Below are 20,639 nucleotides of genomic sequence, written 5' to 3'. Positions count from 1 at the left end.
CAAGGCTATTAACCATGCTACAAGCAAAGCAGCCAGGCTGGAATATTAAATGCTCTATCACTTAATTCAAACACTCACAGCAACGTGTCTGCCAGGTTTTAAAGGGTGGAAATGTAAACTTTGCTGCACCACAACAATGCTTGCAAATAAACAACCAACATATGATTAGGTAAAATACAAACTATAATTAAAGTTAGATGGGTGCACTTTATTTAATTATTTTTAAAATGAACAAGTGGATATTCTGTGTCTTAAAAGGGTGCTTTTAAAATATTTAACACCTACTCTGAGACTGCTTTTGCTCCCCAGTCAAAGACATTCCCCGCAAGAAGTCCTTTCACCAGAGCAAACTGCCTCTCCTCCCAGCCTAATGAATCCAAAGATTCGATTACGCTTTGAAAACATTTTAAGGCTATGCCATTTTCTTTCTGCTTTACCTGTAAGAAAGACATGAAACATTGGATTTATAGACAAAAAATTCTTACCCATCATTGGTTGTCTCAGTCCCAAGACCACGTTCAAGCATTCTCCTCTACGTTCATGGCCTCTAATGGACCAACAAGTTACTGTTATCAGCATGCTTAGTAACAACAAGAAAAAAGTTTCCTGGGATTCTAATAAAAAGCTTTATTAGTGCTAGAATGTGTTCTGTTGCCTAAGAATTACTTAAAAAAAAAAAAAAAAAAAAAAAAAAAAAACAAATAGATTAGAGGTATGATAGATCTTGGGCAGACTGGGGAATGGAAGTATAGACACACAAAAAAGACACTTAAGCAGCAACACGATCCACCAAAACCAGGTGATCTGCATGAGGAGGCTTACCACTAGCAGTTTTACAAAAACTGGAGGTGTTGTTTGTTTTTCTTAAATTTTTGTTTCAAGAGGTTCATCATCCCAGATGCCTAGAAGCTCTTGATTTTTTTTTTCCTCCACTTCTACCTCCAGTGAGATCAGTGTTACATAGCTAGTTCTACTTAAAAATGTACAAATGGTATTGATTACCATCTTTACATCATCTTTTTTTTGCCACTATCTTGTCTGAATTACAAAAAAAAAAAAAAAAAGGCAAAAAAAAAAGTAAAAGCCACCTCACACAGTTCTAACTTTTTCTTAGAGTGAATGTGACATGTAACAGTGCAGCTATGCAGAAGCTTCTACATACTTTGCAGAAACAGAGCAATAGTCAAAAAAAAAAAAGTCTCTAATCAGGCTCTGGTATTGTTATTGTTCCTGTGTCTGCACAAAAGTGGTGAGGATCACCAGTACAGAAAGCTATTTTTGAGAAGTGATGACTTCACATGTCCTCTCCCCTAACAATAGTACATCATAGAATAAACCCCAAAGACTGAACAACTGCAGAATAGCAACAAATTCTTTTAAGAGCTACAGGTTATGCATTTGTGTACACTCCAACCCAACTCAGCAAAATATCTCAGCAGTTACAAAAGCAATCAAACTTTTTACAGCACAGCAGGAAATTAACCCAGAGACAAGATGCAGGAAAGTGGCACAGTTTGGTGTAAGGAGAGACTGCCTCAGCAATTAAGGGACACAGCAAACAGATTTGTTTTGTTTTTTCAGGCCTTTTTGGGGAGTGATGGTGTGGGGGAGGATGACTTTGCTTGTGAAACTCTTTCTCCCTGTCCTCAATTTACTTTTCTTTCCTTTTTGGGGCAGAGGAAGGAAAGAAAATACAGTGTAAGGTAACTAAAAGAACACAGAAACTTCATAGCATTAGTGACTTTTGCATGGAGCTCTTGAAATTGTTAACTGCTCTACAAGATAATAATGCCAATTGCCTTTCACAACTGTCTGAAAATCTCAGATTTATTCAGAAGTACTTACACAGCTACACATAACTTTCCTTAATTTTGAAAATGGTTTTTGTACCATGAGGAGAAAAACAGGAAAGAGAAATTCCTGAAGTCTGCTAGACTGCAGTAGTAGCCTCAGTATAAGAGGAAGTAAACTGATTACTCAGGTCACTTCTAAGGTTATCCATGAGCAGAAGTGGAGCCTCTCCATGTAGTCTCCTTACTTCTAAACTGAAGGAAACAGATCCTCACTGAAGGAGCAAGTTACAATAGCATCTGATGAAGGACACCATGTACTCATCAGGAGCAGGATGGACACCACCAGTTCCCTTCTCAGAAGCATGACACAACCAAAGCTGGTAACTTTTTGTTAGCACTACCCTCAACACGACGGCATTCAGCAGGTTAGAGGTCAAAGGCTTTAAATCCCACCAGCAACTGCTGTTTCTCCTCAGAGCAGCAACCATCAACCAGTTAAAGCTGCTGCAAGGTAGTTACTACTCTCCCTTTATAAACCATTACTTATACAAAGTTTTAGAGTATGGAAAAAGTGTCTTGAACTTACACATTGTCCACCCTGTAAAACAAGAACAACTTACCTTTGAATAGGGATCCGGAAAATTGAACTCGTTTAAACAGTGTTCCCTTGTATCCAAAAGACTTCTAACTGTTAAGGTACCATATGCACTTTAAAAAGGGAGAGGGGAAAACAGATCAACTACTTCAAACAGAAAAAAGGTATTTTCTCCTGTTTCCTCCATAATTAGGATGAATTCCAGTAAGTCACGGCACGTAAGACAGACGTTTCAGTTAAAAGTCTTCACATGCCACATGTGCTAAACAGTCTCTAAGTGGCGAATCTACTCAACAGACTACTTAAATAGAGAGGGGAAATGTTCAAAGCAAAGTTGCCAGACAACTGAACTAACACATTACTGCTTTAAATAACTTCTAGACCATTAGTCATTTTTCTGCTGAGATAGAATTTAACTCGAAAATTCTAATAGGGGAGATCCTATGGTTCTGTTCAGAGGACCTGATATTTGGCACATCAACTTGCTCCAGCCTAAGCAGATTTCAGTTTGTTCTGCTTAATATTTAATAAAAGCTTTTACTTAGCTTTTAGTTTGTTTATAGTTTGCTTTTAATTTGCTCTGCTCAACAGAAGCAGCCAGGTGATGAAAGCAGGAAAATGAAAGACACTTACAAAGGCTGCTGTCTGAGTGTCTGCAGCTTGTTCCAGTATTTCTGTCGGAACTTTTCAGCTCTCTCAGGTGCATCAACAGAATCTGGTTGACTGGCTGCAGCACGTTTTGCCACCTGGTAGAGAAGAGGAAACACTGAAGTTACCAATCAAATGACTTTTTCTTTTTAACTGACCTAAAGTTCAGGCTGAGAAACAGCCCCTCCATTTGCTTTATTATTCAATTATCACTCATGCATACAACTCCTTTGTGATATTTACCCCATCCAGTGCCTCCTCAAAACAGGTAAGCCAGTATTTTCTGGCCATGGCATCATCTGTGAGGTCAACAGTGTCTGGAATATAGGTCGATGGGTCCTTTAGCAGTGGCAGGTTAACAAGTGGTCTCTCCAGCCTATCCATTTCAAACATGTCAAACTAGGTAAAAAATGAAAGAATTATTAGAGCTTGTTCAGAAATTGATTCATAGTAAGTGAAACTAGCACAAGGCCTACACAAGCCTGTAAGAGTTTTATACATCATCTTTGGGTCTAAAAATGCCAAGTAACAAACAGAAAATAACCAACTAAAGCCAAGTTCGCTTCCTCCCCTTTCCCCCCAAGTATAGGAAGCTACCTTCTGAAGACTGGGAGGAGATAAACCAATGATAGAGGAAATTTGAAAAAAAAAAAAATGACATGAAAAACACTGGCATGCTGATCAACAGAGGACAGTAAAATATGCTGAGCTCCACCATTGTTCCCTTTTCAAAAGCACTTCAGCAGATCCAGTCTTAGAATATTTTAAGAACCTGAAAGTATTTTCTAATTGCTTACTGTATTGCTACTTCAAAGAAAGGGCAGGAGACTAATGTTTTCTCCCACCTTTGGTGAGGCAGAACAAGACAAAGTAGCAGCCGTCAGCTGCTTTTATGAAGCATTACATCAAACCATCACAGATGACACAAGACATCATCGTGCACAACATGACACCACCACACATGATACAAGATACTGTGTTAGTCGCTTCTTTCGGCAAGCAGCACAGTCTCAGGGGCATGAAGCAAGTAGCTTTAGAATAATTGTCCAGGCTTAAAGCACCATTGCCAAGAGAAAGCACTTAGCTTAGGAAAGACAACCACATACTGTACCACTCCTGGTTCTCTGCATGGGATAAACATCAGGTGATGTGCTCATGAGACCAGAACTCCCAGCATAATTCTCTCCCCAGCTATACTGGTTTGGATCTAGAAAAGAGAAAGAGAGAAAGACACATAATCTGAAAATAAAACTGAAAATACTCCCATGCACAAGTCTAGAGTCAGCACCCCTTCAGAGAAGCTGGTTCACTGCAAAAGCCATTTCTCCTTGTCTTTATACATAAATCAGATTTTTCCCTCTAGGCCCCAGTAGGTATGTTTTAACTTCTTGGTGACTTACCTATCTCTAAAGAGCTTCAGATTAAACTGAATGAGACACAAGACAATTACAATTCTAAAATAATTTTTAAACCACTTTTTTTTTTTTTTTTATCATTAATGGCTATAAGAGCAGGATGTCTTCAAAGCACTATTGATGGCTAATTTTTCTGTCATCAGAACTAATGTCTTATTTCTAAAAATAAATCCATTATTAACAGAATATATTGCGAAACTCAAGGCATAGTGTAAGGTTCATATAAACACTAGTTATTTCTAGAGTTTTTCTAGAAGTTTAAGTTCATATGTACAGAACATGCTACAGAAGTAATGTCTTTAATTCCTCAGTAGCTGGTTACCTGCCCACGTCTATAAAGTGGGTATGAAATGACTTCCACATCCATTGCTCTGAGGTACATTTGATATTTACTAAAACTAAGCATCATTAACCACCTCATTATTTTTTCCACTATTAGTAAGGTACTGAATGGCTTGCTAGTACATCAACAAGAAAGTAAAAAAAAAAAAGGAAAATACAAATGGCAAAATTCAACCAAGGCATCCTATACCCAAAGAATGCTGGAAAGAAGTGTCTCATCCTTCATAGAAATCTCTGAGGCTTTTCACTCAAAAGAGTAAGTTTTGAGATGCCGGTCTTCTGCAGTACATTAACTGAATTCAGAAGCTGGCCCCTTAAAGAGGAGGAAAGTTCTCAGTAACTCAATTTCCCCAATTTGATTTTGAGGTAATGACTGCTCTTTGCAGAAATGCAGAGAAGAGAAGAGCCAAATCCTGCTGGATTCTCAAAGGTGAGCAGGAAAACAGTGAGAAATTAACATGTTCTTGCCAGAATATATAAAAGCAAAGCCCAGCATCTGTGTTTATTAGTGCCAAATGTATTTATGTAGGCAACAACTTACATGCAGCCTCTTAAGAGAAACTTGGACATTACACTGACATTTCAGAACACAGCATATACAGAACATAGCAATGCTGTACTTACTGTCTTGTTCAGCTCCTTTTAAAAATGCCCCAATGGCTCCCAGGTAGCCTTCATGTCTCAGGAACAATGCCTGAACCTCTCCCTGCCACAATATGAAACATTGCAATTGGATGGTCCCTGATGGCTAATATGTACTTCTTTGTCACTAGATTTACACTTAAATTTAATAGAAACAACTAAAGATGATAATATTCATTTGTGCTACATTCTAACACATTCAGTAATTTTAATGGTGCTCCAAAAATGGTGTTTCTGAAACACAGCTTCAGGAGGAACTGCTTACACACATCATTCCACAGTTCTAAGACAGCTGGAAAAAAATACATGCAGAAGTGGTGCGTATTCTAAGCCTGTGCAACCACAGAAGCAGAGGGAAGCGAATGCTTCGCCAGGAAAGACCACTGCATCATCCCATGAATATTCAACTCCTCTTGCTTGAACAGGCTGGAAATATAAGGTCAGCTGATTTCTAGGTCATCAACCTAGGTGTGTGCCACTGTGCATCCAACACATTCGAGCCACTGTTCATTTTATTTATTTCATTCTGCTACTGTTTAACATGCAACAATATACAGTCACCCTGTACGTTCTCCATAGGCATTTTCCCCATCAGGTTGGTTAGTTTAAAAGTAAACATATAAAAGAATGCCAGGGAAAACAGGACCACCACCCACCCTAGCACCCGTAGCTTTCCTAGACAAGGCTGAGTGAGACCTCCTCTAAAGGACAGTAAGCCAGGTCTAGAGCAGATAATATCAGAAAAGTTAATGCTGGGTTTAACTATAGTGGAGGGGAAAAAAATAATAATTTACAGTGAGATTTTTGTATAGACTGAATTGCTGATAACATGCTTACAGCAATCTAGAGCTGCGGTTTTGTGGTAGTTTTCTTGAAACGCAACCAAGGTTTTACAGAAAGACTGTAATGGTGAAACAAAGGAAAATAAAGCAGCATATAGGAGTCACTTGCTTGAAGCACTGAGATGAGATAAAATATAGCATCATTGGTTCTATAAAACTGCGACATGCATTGCAAAGGTGCAGGAACCAATCTACCCGTACCAAGCATTAAGTGAGCTTTTGGACTGCACTGGTTTTCAACTGAAATATCATTAGTATTTGCCACATCTTCAAAACCTGGAAAGAATTACAGCTTGTTTTTTTTTTTTTTTTTTTTTTTTTTAATAAAACCATCTACAAAAGCCCAAACTACCACCACCGATACTAGCTTCTAATTATCTCAGCAGAACAATCCTACATTGCATAGCCTGGGGGGTGAAAAGAAATAGTAGAAGTCAGCAAGAGGAATTGAATAACAGTGGCAGCTATCTAAGAAAATAGTGACAATTACTGTCAATCAAAAATAAATAAATACAGAGAGAGAAAGAGGCCAGAGAGAACTCCTAGGCAATTCACATTTATTTCAACCCTCCCACAACAGATCCTTCTAGCCCTGCCTTACCTACCTAAGAGCATTCCTTTAAGCTGATTTAAGGTGAGAATCTATTTTAAGTCCCCCAACCTCCTAGAAGAAGATACCTAGGCACATGAATTTGCTATTAGGAGAATCTCTGTTTTCGTTACCTTTGAGAAGAAGTTGATACTGTAGGTTATTGTGCGCATGGTAACTGGGTGACCCCGAATAAAGAATCCTCCAAAATATATTTTATCTAAATTATGGAGTTTAGCATAGAGGCAGGCAAGTTGACCAATGTCATTGCTGATCATGTGTAGTAAGCTTTTTGCCATATCTTCTTTGGAAAACTCTTAAAAGAAGAAAATAGCAAGAAAAATTAAACACAGCTGAAGAATGCTCAAAGGAATCATATAGTTTTTTTTTTTTTTAACAAAGAACCTGCAGCTAGAGAAAAAAAATCCCTTTGTTTCACCAGTCTGTGTGTGTAGAATAAAGGTGTTACCCCCTGACCCAAAATCTTGTTATTAACAAAGTATTTCAAACAACAAGCAGCGTGTATTTGACTGAAAACACTGTGGAAAAGCACTGAGCTGCTGTGAAATATTGCTTGAAAGAAGTCTGCTTGAAAGGTCAATAGTAAATGGCAGGAACTCCGATTCTTCTCTAGGAAACATGGATAATGGTTCATCCATCCATCTCGACATGTGATGTGCTGCAAGCATTTTATTAGAACACTGCAAATAAAGTCACAAGTTAAGAGTAAATCACCGCCACAGGTCTTTTTCTGGACCAACACAGCCAATTGTATTTTTCACATAAAAAAATTAACATTGGGCTAACTAGACAGTTATTTTTGTTGTTTGCCTAGGCTTATGGAATCCCAAACTGAAAAACTGAATGCCTATTTGCAAGGCAGTACTGGATGGTATCTCTAATCAATAAAGTATTGTGCAGGCAAAATACACCCAGGCAAGATCATAAAAAGCACTGGTAGTTATTTTCCAGCTCTACTTGCCTGGAGAACATTACGAACATCAGATTTCCAAGTGCTGGAGGACATGGTTGAATTTCTTCTCCTCATTAGCTTCAAAGAGCAACTCTAAATAACTGGAGCGACTCAGGCAGCGTTCAGTGCCCCCCTCAGCCCACACACATAACACAGGGAAATGGATAAGGCAGCGTACATTTATGTTGATGGAATTGGCAACTGTTTTTCCATCCTGACAAGCATTCAGAGGAAGCTTGTACAAGTAGCAAATCCATGCTGACAGGCAATGTAAACTATTAATTGTAGAGCAAATCTTGGGAAGATCTTGTCTATACTGATACCTTTATCTGCTGTAGTAGATTTCCCGAAGCTGCTAGCTATCAGATTTCCACTTAGCCCCAGGGTCTGGCAGGCGCCTCCATACACATCTTTTACCAACATGTCTACATTTGTGTGCTGTCCTTTTGAAGCGAGCTGCAGCAATTCATCAAATTTCTGAGGATGAGAAGCAGAGTTACTCTAGGTTTTTGGGACAGCCAGAGAACCTTACCCACAAACTGAGTTCTGCAGCATCCTTACTGACAAAAATAAAATAAAATAAAAAGAACAAACCGAAACAGGGGCTTTGGCTTGGAACCAACCCTGTCAGTAAAAGAGAAAGCTTTTCTAGTAACAAGGATTTATCCCAAGCCCACATCTTATCAAACAGACCGATCTTAAGTTGGGCCCCTTCCAACATCAATCATTCTGTGATTCTGTTATCTACAAATAATTAGTTGAAGTTCCCCATAAAAGCAGAAGTAGAGTGCACAATTAATCACTTTGTCTGTCTTGCAGTATTCTGGAGAACTGAAAAATCTCTGGCAGAATTATGCCATACAAAACTTGAGCAGTATGAAATAAAGCAAAATTTGCCAAATTCTGCTCTCTGTGCAACTCCATTGAGTAAGGAATTGACCATAGGTTGTACAGGCATAAATAAAAAGGACTTTATCCACCATCACCAAAAGGATTGGATTTTATAATATTTTGGCAAGTAAATTACCAAAAAGTTCTCTTAGTCTAGCACCTTTAATCTCCTCCAGATTAGAGCATATGAAAGTCAGAACCCTCATATATCTCTTATCTTCAAATGAAGTCAGGAACACAGTAGCTAACAGCAAGTAGAATTATGTCTTCGTGAGGCATATAAAAAAAAAGGCTTAAAAACAGTTGTCTGTCTTTACAAGTGAAGAAATGCATTAATGTCCCTGAAGTTAAACTTGCACAAAATCTGCATTATCCCAATAATTAATATTTATAGATCTGTTAATGCTAATTTCCATTTCTACAAAATTATAAAAAAAGTTAGGAGCCGACATTGTCATATTCTAAGACTTGTTTTTAAATGCATCAGACAAAAGTATTGTAAGTATGGGTCTTCCCTTTGACATTTTCTTATTTGGTGCATATGTAACTCTAGCTTTTTCTACATTGGTGACATTTAGGAGCGCATATTTAAGTCACACGGATCTCTGAGACAGGAAAAAACAGCGTGATTTAAGAGCTGAGTTAGGCAGAGTAGTACTAGATCAGGCCTTATTCTGGCAAATGACCAACCTGGGATTGAAGTGTTGAACCCCTGGAAGCGTAAAGTGTAATGTAAGAGAGGTGTAACTCCTCCTACCTACCTCCAGATATTTTGCAATAATTAGGAGTTCTCTCTCTTGATTCTGTGGATACTATTCCAGGTACTATGCAGGCATTTCATTTTGAAAAAGAGTACAGAAAATTAGCAGGCTATTCTTTGCCTTATAGCCATTACTCGTCCTTGTTGACCAACTCCTTGACTCAAGCAGGATCATTATTTTGCCACTGCTGAGCATCTTAACATTTTTGCCTTTGTTCTACTAATACTTTTTGCATTTAAAGCTTCCCTTTATACATCAGAAGCACAGAAAACGCAAACACAAGTCAAGGACTCAGCCTTTTTCTGACAGTTTAGGACCACATGCACCTAAAGGAGAGGTATTAAAATCACCCTGAGCGCTGCAGAACTGCCTGTTCTGTGTCTGTACAAGGCCAGCAGCTCTCTGAATAGAATGTAACGCCCCACGAGAGATATTTTTCTTCATTTTCTTGTGCACTGATGTTGGGTTTCTAGTTTCCTACATAAATATCACTTAAAATCATTATTTCTCCTTATTTAAAGTTTTAGCATTCCACCTCTAAGCACATTTTTTCATCCCATACCCCTGAAAACCGTTTCTCTGATACCTTTGTTTTTGTGAGCAGTGCTCCAAGACCCCAGAAGGTTCCACCTCCAATTGAGCTCCCTCCTATCCATTCAAATTTGTCTTCTGTTTCTACCTGTCAATAAAACAAGGCAGATTTGTCCAGAAAATCATATTATAGCTACAAACACACTGTAAAATATGTGAGCATGTGGGGTTTTTGAGAATTGGAATTCTCACACACCTACAACACAAGTAGTATTTGAAATCTTTATATTTAATTCTAGACCAAAAATCCTACTTATAGATGTTTTATTTACATTTATTTAGTCCCCCCAAGCAGTGTATTGAAAGACAAAATTAGTTCTGATCTGACAGCCTTTGTCCTGTCAGTTAATATAACAACTTCTCTAAACACCAAGTTGAATTTTATTTAAAAAGATCCTGCAATAGTGAATGGGAAAACATTCATAACTATGTAAGAAAATTAAAAAAAATATGTATGTTTTCCTTCTAAACTTTGTATTACCCAAGAAGAAACAACTACAAATTTAAAATAGTAATGTTTCAGATTATGTCTGTCAAATTCTACAACAAAACGTTTTAGCAACCACTCACCTTCACTATAGAAACCCCAGAGCCAATATTCACCAGTAAATAAGGAAAAATATTTGGGTGATTTGTCTGAAATCGGAATTCTGTATCTGAATCCTTCTGGTATGCAAACACTTCATGGGGTATGTTCCTTAGCACAAAGTTGCATCCTTTAATGAGGCAGGTCATTACGTCTTCCTTATCTACTCTGAAGGGGAAAGAGAGAAAACCTTATAATAACTTTCACAGCCCTACTGATAAGCAAGTATCCTTTACATTAATTTTTAAGACTTTACACGTAGGAGATACTAACCCACACCATATGGCAAAAGCCCAGATCTCTTAAACCACAAAACCAAGATCCGCATATGTACTGACATTCAACTTCAGTGACAGAACACAGTCCAACACTGGACTGCAGTTACCCAGTGTCGTGGTTTAACCCGACCGGCAGCTAAACACCACGCAGCCGTTCGCTCACCCTCCCCCCTCCCTCTCTGGGACGGGGGAGAGAAATGGAAAGTGAAGCCCGTGAGTTGAGATAAAGACAGTTTAATAAGACAGGAAAAAAAAAATAACAAAATAATAATAACAATAATAATAATGATGATACAATGGTGATAATACGAAAGTAATAATAGTATGTACAAACAAGTGATGCACAATGCAATTGCTCACCACCCGCTGACCGATGCCCAGCCTAACCCCGAGCAGTCCGGCCCCCTCCCCCCGGCTAGCCACCCCTATATATTGTTTAGCATGACGTCAGATGGTATGGAATACCCCTTTGGCTAGTTTGGGTCACCTGTCCTGGGTCTGTCCCCTCCCAGCTCTTACTGCACCCCCCAGCCTGCCCGTTGGCAGGACAGAGCAAAGGCTGAGATGTCCTTGGCTTAGTATAAGCACTGCTCTGCAACAATTAAAGCATCGGGGTGTTATCAGCACTCTTCTCATTCTAAGACAAAACACAGCATTCCACCAGCTACTAGGAAGAAAATTAATTCTGTGCTAACTGAAACCAGGACACCCAGTAACTTTGATCTTACATTAATCATGCTGTCAGTAAAAATAAGTCTGTTCCTGTCTGTTTGGTTCTATTGCCTCTCTAGTGTGCCAGTGCTCACACAACTCTGTGTGCACCCATGCAATAAAGTAGGTCAGAAACTTATCTGGCAATTAATGGAACAAACCAATTTTCTAACCCAGCATAATATTCTTTTGCTCTTCTGCTGCCTTCTTCAAAAAGGACAAAAGGCCACCTCAACATTTCAGCACTCATTTACAACAGATTGTAACGACTGCAAGGAGCTTACTGCTGGCATTACCAAACACAAGAGAGACTTCACAGGAATAATGGGCTTCAAAACCATACATATCCTGAACAAGAGCACTAGGAACATGATACGTAACTTAGAAAAGTGACTTTTGTGAACTTCTGTATTGTGTATTGTTGCTGATGTATGCTGAATTTCCAAAAGGAAATATCATAAGCCCTTTTTTTGGAAAGCACATAAGCAAAGCACAAACATACATCTCAATTAATACAGAATACTTTCAGTTTGTCAGGAAAGAGAAGCCGCTTCTATGGACCAATCAAGTATGGTTTTGCCCATAAAAAAAAAAAATCAACACATGCCCCATAGCTCAAGAAAAGAGGGGGGACTTCAATCTAGTCTTGATTAACTGGTACTTAGTAACAGCCAATAAGGCTGGTTTGAAAAAAAAAAAGTTAATAGAATCCTACCTATCAGAAAAGAAAGATATTGAAAAAGCAATATAAAAGGAGATGAATGGAGTACTTCAGAAACTGAGGAATATGCTGTATGAGGGCTGCTCTGAAGTTCTTCCCCAGTAGCAGCAGGTAATGTTTTATGTTGGTGTAAATGAACGATATGTTTATCTATATTTACAGTGGCTTTTTTTAGCATATGGCTTTTGATAAAGTTTTTGAACGGTAAACTTATGAGGCTGTAAATTCAGGAAACTACCATTCTGTCTCCTACAAGGCTATGCTGCATGAAGTTTAGGCATGACCTATGCAGTAAATTACTATATTGCCTCAGTTATTTACTTCTGGGCATGCAAGGAAAAATGTTAGAAGCTTCGTAACCTGAGAACCAGGCAACTGTAGCTATTAGGTACACACAGAATAAAAAGCATTTGCCAACAATACTTTGGCTTTTAATAATACTGTCTGCCTTTTGTAGATTTCACCTTTAGATCTGAAATACTGACTCATAATTAAAAAAACACAACTCAGATTAACAGCTCTCAATTAAATTAACAGCTCTCAAAAGCTCTCAATTAAAATTGTTACTAACAAGCTCACTACCAACTTGCTGTAGTTCAAATGTTATTGTACTTTATATGTTACTGTAGGTTTTGTGTAGTTGGGTGTTGACTAAGAGTTCAAAAGCATGTTACTGTCATCTAGGATACCACCACTGAAATGCTGCTAGTTGTGAGGTGAAGAGTAAAACAAACAAAAATCACTGTAATTACAATACAGAGTAGTTTAGGTTTAAAAATGGAATGGGTGCAAGCCAAATCCTTTATACAAAAAGCTGTGATAATACCATGCTTTCTTCCTTGTTACTGCCTTTCTCCTAGCCCCTGGGTTCCTTCCTGTTGGCTCTGTTACTGGACTCCTGCTGTGTCAGCTCATGATACAGTATCTTTCTGCAACTTATGTTCAGTCTGATCTGACCAAGACACATGCACAAATTCTCCTGCCTCAGTTTTGCTATGTAAAAGGCTTTTAAGGGCAAAAGGGAGAGTTAGTCTACTAAAACACACTTCAAAGAAACGCATTCCCATAACTAAATTTAAACAGTTTCACTTACTTCAACCCCAGCTTCTTTTCAATAAGATCTTTGAATTTATAGGCGCCGCCACCTGTAGCTTTGATGACTTTAGTCTCTGTATTGACAAGATGGTCTTTGATGAAATCTAGACAAGTCTCAATGTAAGTGTTCTCAAACTTAATGAAGTGAAGTCGAGCTGTAATCTCCTCTTGAACTGATATTTCATACAAAGGTTCATTTTCTATGTCCTTTAAAAGAAAGCAATTTCTTACAGATTATTCAAAATCCTTCCTGAAGAAACAAGGATATATGCTGAATTACAAAACATCAATACTTGTGCTTCCTAGGCATTATAACCTTGTTAATTCTGCTAAACATAACGTCACAAACTACTTTTGAAAAGGAATACAATTTAAACACATCTTAGTATTATTAAAGCTGGGAATATAATCAGTTTTCTTGCATGTATTAGACACGCATGAAATTGAAGCATGAAACAGTTATATTTACTTGTTTTTTCACAAGTGTCATACTAATTGGTCTAGAAAATAACTATTTGAAACATTAACTGCACCATCCACACTTATCTATGGTGAAAACAATGAACATAACTGAGTTTGCTCATGTATGTGCTGTACAACATTGAAGCCTTGCAATTTCAGCAAATAACATGTACGATGAATGTACAATCACGTGAATTTGTACCTAGAGCTAGATTAAACTTGCAAAGCAAAAGTAACCACCAAACCCATGCTAAGGGTTGGTTTCCTGTGAAATACGCTAAAAGGTTTTTAACCAAAGCCAGACTCCGAGCTGCTGTACGAATGCTTAAGGATATTGTGAACTCTGTCAGTAGAAACTAGATCGTGTATTTTAGAAAACGTAGCAATTTCAGGTAAGATTTCTATCGTACTATGAAAAGCCAGCCTAGTACTTCACTTCCAGTCCTGGCAGTACCCTTCTTAGGAGTCTATCAAATGCAATTGAGTGATGATGCAGTTCTCACCTTTCCAGAATGATCAAAGGATCTCACTCTTGCCACTTTGTGCTGCACAGTCGAATAATAAGCCAACTTGGTTAATGAACCACCTGTTAAAAAGATGACAAGTAATGATGAATGCCTCACCTTAGAGCAAACAATCTCACTTATGTTTATGTATGCTTTGCCTAAGAGTTCTTGTTTAGCTGAGTTCTCCTCTAGTAAAGCCAGATATAATTAAGCTAGGTGCCTGCTGTAGTGACCCAAAGAACCCTTGACTGGAAAACTGATTTTGCTTAGCTAACTCCAAATGCAGCACTCTATGGGTAAAGCTCCCCAAGATGAGCATGTGCCCACCTGATGTGGAGGCTGCTGAAGATGAGCAGAAATAAGAAACATGAACTTCTGCTCTATAGCTAAGTGAGGACTGAGGGTAAAGCATGGATTTGTATAGCATCTACTTGCTTACGTTATTAGTAAGATTCCTAGAATCCTCCAAATTTGCTGCTTGTAAGAGGATTTTATTTGTACATTTGCAGTGATTGAGTAATGTATGAAGTCAGACCGAGTAACGTCATTAAGTCATTTTTCTTAGGGCAAAACAGTACCTGGTGGTAACTTACTCAAGTAGGTATTTGACCATGAAAGTCATGAAGCCATTAATTTCTTCAGGAAAAGTGGGGGAAGTCTGCTACCCACTTCTGTATTAAGGTATCAGTATGTTTCATAAAACTCTCAGCTGCTGTGGCTGTTTGAGGAAAACATTAATTTTTAACTCCGAATAAAAGTAGCCTGGGCTGCAGAACCACACTTCTAATACAGAAAGTCAGCTCTGACTTGGTACCCGTGTTGCGAACACGAGTACGAGGCAGGCAGAAGGTCTGTACTTCTCAGTGCTACAGTTCTAGCATGTGGTTGGATTTAAATCTGTATGCGTAACTGGCCTCTTGACAAAGATTTGGCATGTTACCCCCCTTGGCAATTTTTCCATGCAATCTCACAGAACATGCTGTAAGAAAGACCAAGCAAGTAATTATGAGCAGCTTCTGGGTTAAAACTTAAGTCCCAACAGTAAGTAAAAATCTGTCTGTTGGATCATAACATAATGACTACATGCAGTGGCCCTACACTCTGCCTTACAAACAAATGAAATCAAGAAATGCAGTTTAGGCAAGTGGAAAAGATAATTGGTTAGTGCTCATAGCTTTGCCTACGTAGCAGTACTCTCAACTCTTCCATAATGCTGAATAAACAAGGAATTTTTTACAACCTGTAAGAAAATGAAAGGCTTTCTCCAGCAAAATTCAAGTGAGGTCAATTCGGAGCAATCCCTGGCAGATACTTATAGCAACAAAAGCAGTAAAGCTTGCCTGCTCTCAGATCTTGTTTCAGGTCACTGGCCAATGCTTTAAAGGTTCTGGTAAACAAAATCCAAACTTGTCTGCTGGCTTACTGCATTAAGGTGAGTTTTTTACAAAAAAAAAAAAAAAAAAAAAAAAAGGGGGAGGGAAGGAAAAAATAAATATATATATACATATTTCTCTGCTAGGAGGAAAAGCTTCCTTCAAACCAATTGCAATGGTTGTTTTGAAATACAATAGTTTGTACGGCACTGATAGATGAATTGCCATTGTACCTACATTAGTATCACTAGGTAAATGCTATGTGAATGTTCACCTAGTGATGCTTATATGTCCTTCCCTTCCTCAATCAGTTTTTGAAGACTTAAATCCACTCGGAACACCAGCTGAGCCACGCAGCCAGGCTTTGTAACTAATCCTGCAGCTCTAATTCTGCTCTGACCCTCAAAAGTGCCCATTCCAGCTGTTATTTTAGCATGAAACAAACAGCTTCCTTCTGAGGGTGCAGAGGCTTGCTGTGTGGTAAAAGCCCTTATATTAGGGTGCGTTTTTCCCCCTGCAAGCCGCCAGCACCCAGAGCAGGGCAGGACCCAGGGGATTAAGGGCGCAGAGTGACCGCATGGTGCCATGACGGCAGAACATTTTCTGTGCTTGTACGCCCTTTTACTGACTGGAACTTATGGAATGGAAGCAAAACGCGTGCCCGGGCTCTCCCCAGGGGGCACCCCCCTCGTTGCGCTGGGGCCTGGGGCCAGCCCTCAGGCCCCGCCGCGGGGCGTGCGGAGGAGCAGCCCCTGTTAGCGGTCCCCGCTGCTCCGGAGGCACCGAGGGGAAGGGAAGGGAAGCGGGGCGGGACAGGGCAGGGCAGGCCCCGGCCGCCGCCTCAGCCCGCCGGGCTCCCCTCGGCCGCCAAGGGCAGCCCCGGGGTGTCCCTCAGAGAGTCCCCCCCGTGGCCCGTTAACGGCCGCGCGCAGCACGCCGGGACTCGTAGTGCCACTCCCCGCCCGCACCGTGCAGCCGCCAAGTGACGGGACTTCAAGTCCCGCCGTGCCCCGCGCCACCCCCCTAGCCGCGCAGCCTGCCGGGAGCCGTAGTCCGCCTCCGGCACTCCACACCGGGCGAGGCGCCTCAGGGGACTGCATTTCCCGGCGAGCCCCGCGCCGCGGTGGGCCGCCGGGCCCCGGCGAGTCCCCTCAGCGGGGCGAGAGCCGCCGCCCGTTCCTCCGCCGCCGCCCCCTCCTTGCTGCGGCCCCCCCGCCCCCCCGCGGCTCCGGCGCGGTTACCGATGTCGATGGCGAAGCGCTTGGCGTTCTCCAGGTTGCGGAAGATCTCGTCGGGCGGCAGGGTGATGCTCTTGTCCAAACTGCCGTGCCCGCCGCTCCCTCGCCCGCCCCGCTCCGCCATTTTGAGCGCAGCCCGCTCCTCGCCGGGGGCTCATTCGGTATGCAAATGTATGCGCATAGATTTACATGGCAATGAGGCGGGGCGCGTGCACTATGCCATGAGGCGGCTGGCGGCGTGCGCATGCGCGGCGGCGGCCGCGGGTCACCTCAGCGGGCTCGCTGAGGGGGCCGCGGCGCTGTCGGCGACTATCGGGCGATATCGGGACGTATCGAGAGCTGTCGGGGGCTTCACGCCTGCAATAGAATCCCCCCGCGTCAGGCTGGTGGCGGCCACGGGTCGCAAAGCGCCTTTCGGCTGCCGCCCGAACGCGATCGTGCCCGGCGGTCTGGTCTCAGGGCCGTGAGGCGCTGAGGCCCCAGGCAGTGTGATGCTGCCCTCCCCGAGCCCGGTCCCTCCTCCTGCAGCCCCCACAGCCCGGCACCGCGGGGAAACCATCCCCACAAACCACGCAATGAAGCCAGCAAGTCGTTCTTAGCCAGATTTTTTATTTATTTTCGTGCCAGTGAAAGTTTGTGCAACTTCTGAAGGTCACAGCGGTTTCTGTCGCGGGTTATGCGGTTGGTGCGTCTCACAGTGTGTCAGAGCATCCGCGGGTTGTGCTGAATTTACATCCTGCCCTGGGGGTAGGGTACCAAACTAAATATAATTTGTACACCTGCCTTTCATAAAAGACTTGGATAAATATTTATTGCAAAATCGACAGCACAGCCGTAACTTCCTTTCCTATAAGGAAATAAACATGAGCTGTTGCCTTTATAAAAGGCGTACGCATCCTGCACCTCACAAGCAGTACCCTGGCTTTGTGAGCAAGACATCCCGAGGAATTTCCTCTACGTCCTTTGGGGAATGGTTCGACCATTTCCAGAGCACGCTTAGTACGGTCTACAAATATCATAGAACCCCTCACGGCACCCCGAGGGCTAGGTTTTCAGAGGTGTCTGGTGGACCTCAGGGGTCTCAGGGGGGCAGGGAAAGGCTCCCGCTGGGTGGACACCCCTGAAAACTCTAGCCCAAGCGTCTCGGGAGGCACAGCTTTCTGACCAGAAGTACCCGGGCAACCTCACTAAGGTTAAGAACCGGCGGCGTTCCTCTCTGAACGGCCCGCTCCTCCTAGCAGGAGGGTTACGTTTTGCATTCCTACAGAATTACATTCCCTCCACGTGGTGGGATCGTTGCAGTCCTTCAGGAAGAAGGGAGGGAGGCATCCGAGCACCGTAATGCTCTGTAAAAGGAGAACATTCTTCCCTACACATAGGAGAGGAGCCAGGGGACTTCTCTAGCGAGTCACGGTCTCCTCTGGAAAATGAGCCAACGTCCAGGCCAGGTGGGAAGCGTGCTCTCGGCCTACCAAGGCCTCCAGAGGTTGCAGAAGGGTTTCGCTGGTGCTTGTTTTGCAGAGGGCTGCTGGCTGGAAGTGGGTGCAGAGGAAGAACCCGAGTCCTTGGGCACTGCTTGTGACCTCTGGAAATGGCAGATCAGCTTCATCTGGGTCTCTGTGTTTGCCGAATGGAGAGAGAGGAATTGCAGAGCTTCCTTGAGGCACCAGGCGTACCCTTCGCAATAGTCCTGCTGAAGGCTTTTGGCAGATGCTGCGAAAGCTGAACGAGTGGAAGAGAGGTGTTAGACAGGCACACTCAGGCTGGGGGTTTGTAAAAAAGTAAGGGCAGGTGATCAGGGAGCATACTGACCTCGGCTGTACTTCAGGTAGCTGACGGTCATCTCCAGGATGTCGGCTTTCTCCAGCTTGGAGTTGGGCTGGTGCCTCTGGAACTCCTTCTCCAGGAGCAGCTTCAGCTGCTCGATGCTGCTGTTAATCCGATCGCGGCGCAGCTTCTCTACGATGGGTTTCCTGAGCTGTAACACAAAACAGGAGGACGGTTAGTGACCAGACTTCCCCCTTCCATCTCTGTATAACCTGCTGCTGAAGCGGTTCAGCCCTTCTCATCATTAAACCCTCGCGGTCAGAGAGTGGCTACTTACCCTGTTCTTCTCTTTGGGTGTTAGGATTTCCAGGGAGAGAGCACTGGGTGCCATTACCGCGAGTGGCTGGCTGCGGGGCCACTGGGGAAGGCAGGGAGAGCTCCTCTATTTATACGCCGTAGCTGCATACAAATGTCTGGGGCCGAAGCTTCTCCGAGTTTCCCACAGTCGATAGCCAATCCAGGCATGCGGTGGGACAATAGGGCCAGCATCTATTACAGCATGGTAAATTGACTGTGAATTGCCTGGGGATAATACCCTGCTCCCAAAGGAGCAGGTGGACTGAGGAGCGTGCGACACAATAGGGCTTGGCATGAGGGCGCTGGGGTAAGGACGTGGGAAAGCGTTTGGCGGCATTATAACCCAGCTTCTGCCCGGTGCTGGGGACGGCGACGTCTCAATGTGCTGCCTTTTCCCAGGCTGTGCTGAAATTAAGCACAGAAGACTGATCCCAGGAAGAGATAATGCTCGGTCCCCATGACCGAAAGAGGATCTGAAAAGGAAAAGACGCAGATTTAGAGGGGCTAAAGCCTTTCATTGACATTAAACCATGCTTAGATGAATACAGTACCAGATAATTTTCAGGCAACAAGTGACTGAAATCAAGGGAAGAACCCTTAAAACAACTTGCTCTAAGCAGCCAGCTTGAAACATTTCCCTCTCCCTTGTCTAGATGAGTGAAGCCCCTCCACAGGCTGTGTGAAGAGCTCTTCCTTGCTTTTGTTGGGCGGGCTGGGCTCTCCCGTGGCAGCCCGTGCCGTCCCCAACACGTCCTGTTTGATTTCATGGCGCTCTGCGAACACCTCACCGTTCCCTTGGCTCGGAGCCCCTGAGTAAAGCCCAGCAACGAGAGCAACTGGTGCTCACAAAGCCCCTTGGAGCTTCCCGGCTTCCCGTGACCGTGATTTTTGCTCTCCTTTCCTAGCCTAGAGCCGCTTTACGTTTCCTGGACCACAGTTTTCATTGGTGGCACTTGGCAAAAACCCAGCACTGAACACAGAGCACGAGCCCCGCTCAGAAAATCACCTCCCTGATTTATTCTGCCCTCGTGTCCCCGGCAGCATCACCGGCAGCTGGGGCACCTCTGTGGGGCACGGGGTCTCGTGCAGGACCCGCAGCGAAGGGCCCGGCCCGGTGGGAGCACGGCTTCGACCCCGTTTCCAGCTCAGGAGCTCTGAAACGAGCGCTTTTAAATCACTCCAGCCCCTGGGCTCGGGGAGGCTGCCGCAGCCCGCGCCGAGGAAGGCTTTACCCCTGGCTGGGCGCGGGCAGCTGGCGCAGCAGGCGCTGCCTTTCTGCAAGGCCCCGCGGAGGCACACGCCTTTTGTTGGCAGTTTAACACCGTGAACGGGACAATGCGGGAAGCCCTCGGCTCGCGCCGTCCCATGTGAATGGTGAACCAGGCGAGCTGCCTGGCGGCCCTCTGGGGCTGCGGCCCCCGGCTTCTCTCCCCCCCACTGTTGGCTGAAGGGCAGCAAGCCCA

The 20,639-nt window shown here is 43.0% G+C and overlaps 3 protein-coding genes across 8 annotated transcripts in view; 1 reads left to right on the top strand and 2 right to left on the bottom strand.

Annotated features, from left to right (window-relative positions):
- PANK4 (pantothenate kinase 4 (inactive)) overlaps nucleotides 1-17,206 on the bottom strand; it is a 23,566-nt gene extending 6,360 nt beyond the window's left edge. The window contains exons 1-13 of the mRNA XM_084494691.1: nucleotides 17,056-17,206; nucleotides 14,439-14,521; nucleotides 13,472-13,680; nucleotides 10,653-10,836; nucleotides 10,078-10,170; nucleotides 8,163-8,316; nucleotides 7,001-7,182; nucleotides 5,418-5,499; nucleotides 4,143-4,243; nucleotides 3,280-3,435; nucleotides 3,022-3,134; nucleotides 2,414-2,501; nucleotides 286-437 (exon numbers count right to left, since the gene is read on the bottom strand). Of these exons, the coding sequence (XP_084350817.1) occupies nucleotides 286-437; nucleotides 2,414-2,501; nucleotides 3,022-3,134; nucleotides 3,280-3,435; nucleotides 4,143-4,243; nucleotides 5,418-5,499; nucleotides 7,001-7,182; nucleotides 8,163-8,316; nucleotides 10,078-10,170; nucleotides 10,653-10,836; nucleotides 13,472-13,680; nucleotides 14,439-14,521; nucleotides 17,056-17,176 (1,718 nt within the window). The 5' untranslated portion in view covers nucleotides 17,177-17,206. The remainder of the gene's footprint in view (nucleotides 1-285; nucleotides 438-2,413; nucleotides 2,502-3,021; nucleotides 3,135-3,279; nucleotides 3,436-4,142; nucleotides 4,244-5,417; nucleotides 5,500-7,000; nucleotides 7,183-8,162; nucleotides 8,317-10,077; nucleotides 10,171-10,652; nucleotides 10,837-13,471; nucleotides 13,681-14,438; nucleotides 14,522-17,055) is intronic.
- LOC311422049 (transcription factor HES-5-like) overlaps nucleotides 12,295-20,639 on the top strand; it is a 25,198-nt gene continuing 16,853 nt past the window's right edge. For 2 of the 6 annotated variants that reach the window (XM_084494706.1, XM_084494702.1), the window contains exon 1: nucleotides 12,295-12,489. The gene's annotated coding sequence lies outside the window, so the exon portion shown is untranslated. Of the gene's footprint in view, nucleotides 12,490-17,080; nucleotides 17,224-20,639 lie in introns of those variants that run through there. The other 4 variants (XM_084494705.1, XM_084494701.1, XM_084494703.1 and 1 more) reach the window with 3 other exon arrangements.
- HES5 (hes family bHLH transcription factor 5) lies at nucleotides 17,642-19,371 on the bottom strand. The gene is made up of 3 exons (XM_084494712.1): nucleotides 19,157-19,371; nucleotides 18,865-19,030; nucleotides 17,642-18,774 (listed from the first exon to the last, which is right to left on the bottom strand). The coding sequence occupies exons 1-3, from the start codon at nucleotides 19,208-19,210 to the stop codon at nucleotides 18,521-18,523; spliced, it is 474 nt and encodes a 157-aa protein (XP_084350838.1). The 5' UTR covers nucleotides 19,211-19,371; the 3' UTR covers nucleotides 17,642-18,520.

Source organism: Aythya ferina (assembly GCF_964211825.1).
Source record: "Aythya ferina genome assembly, chromosome: 21".
Lineage (NCBI taxonomy): Eukaryota > Metazoa > Chordata > Aves > Anseriformes > Anatidae > Aythya > Aythya ferina.
This window is presented reverse-complemented; position numbering and strand designations above follow the sequence as displayed.

Bases quoted from the DNA above. Each gene is read 5' to 3' on its own strand.
- HES5 (XM_084494712.1), bottom strand. From the start codon at position 19,210: ATGGCACCCAGTGCTCTCTCCCTGGAAATCCTAACACCCAAAGAGAAG. The intron at 19,031-19,156 runs GTAAGTAGCCAC...TTTGTGTTACAG, and splicing joins CACCCAAAGAGAAGAACAGG to CTCAGGAAACCCATCGTAGA. The intron at 18,775-18,864 runs GTCAGTATGCTC...CCACTCGTTCAG, and splicing joins CTACCTGAAGTACAGCCGAG to CTTTCGCAGCATCTGCCAAA.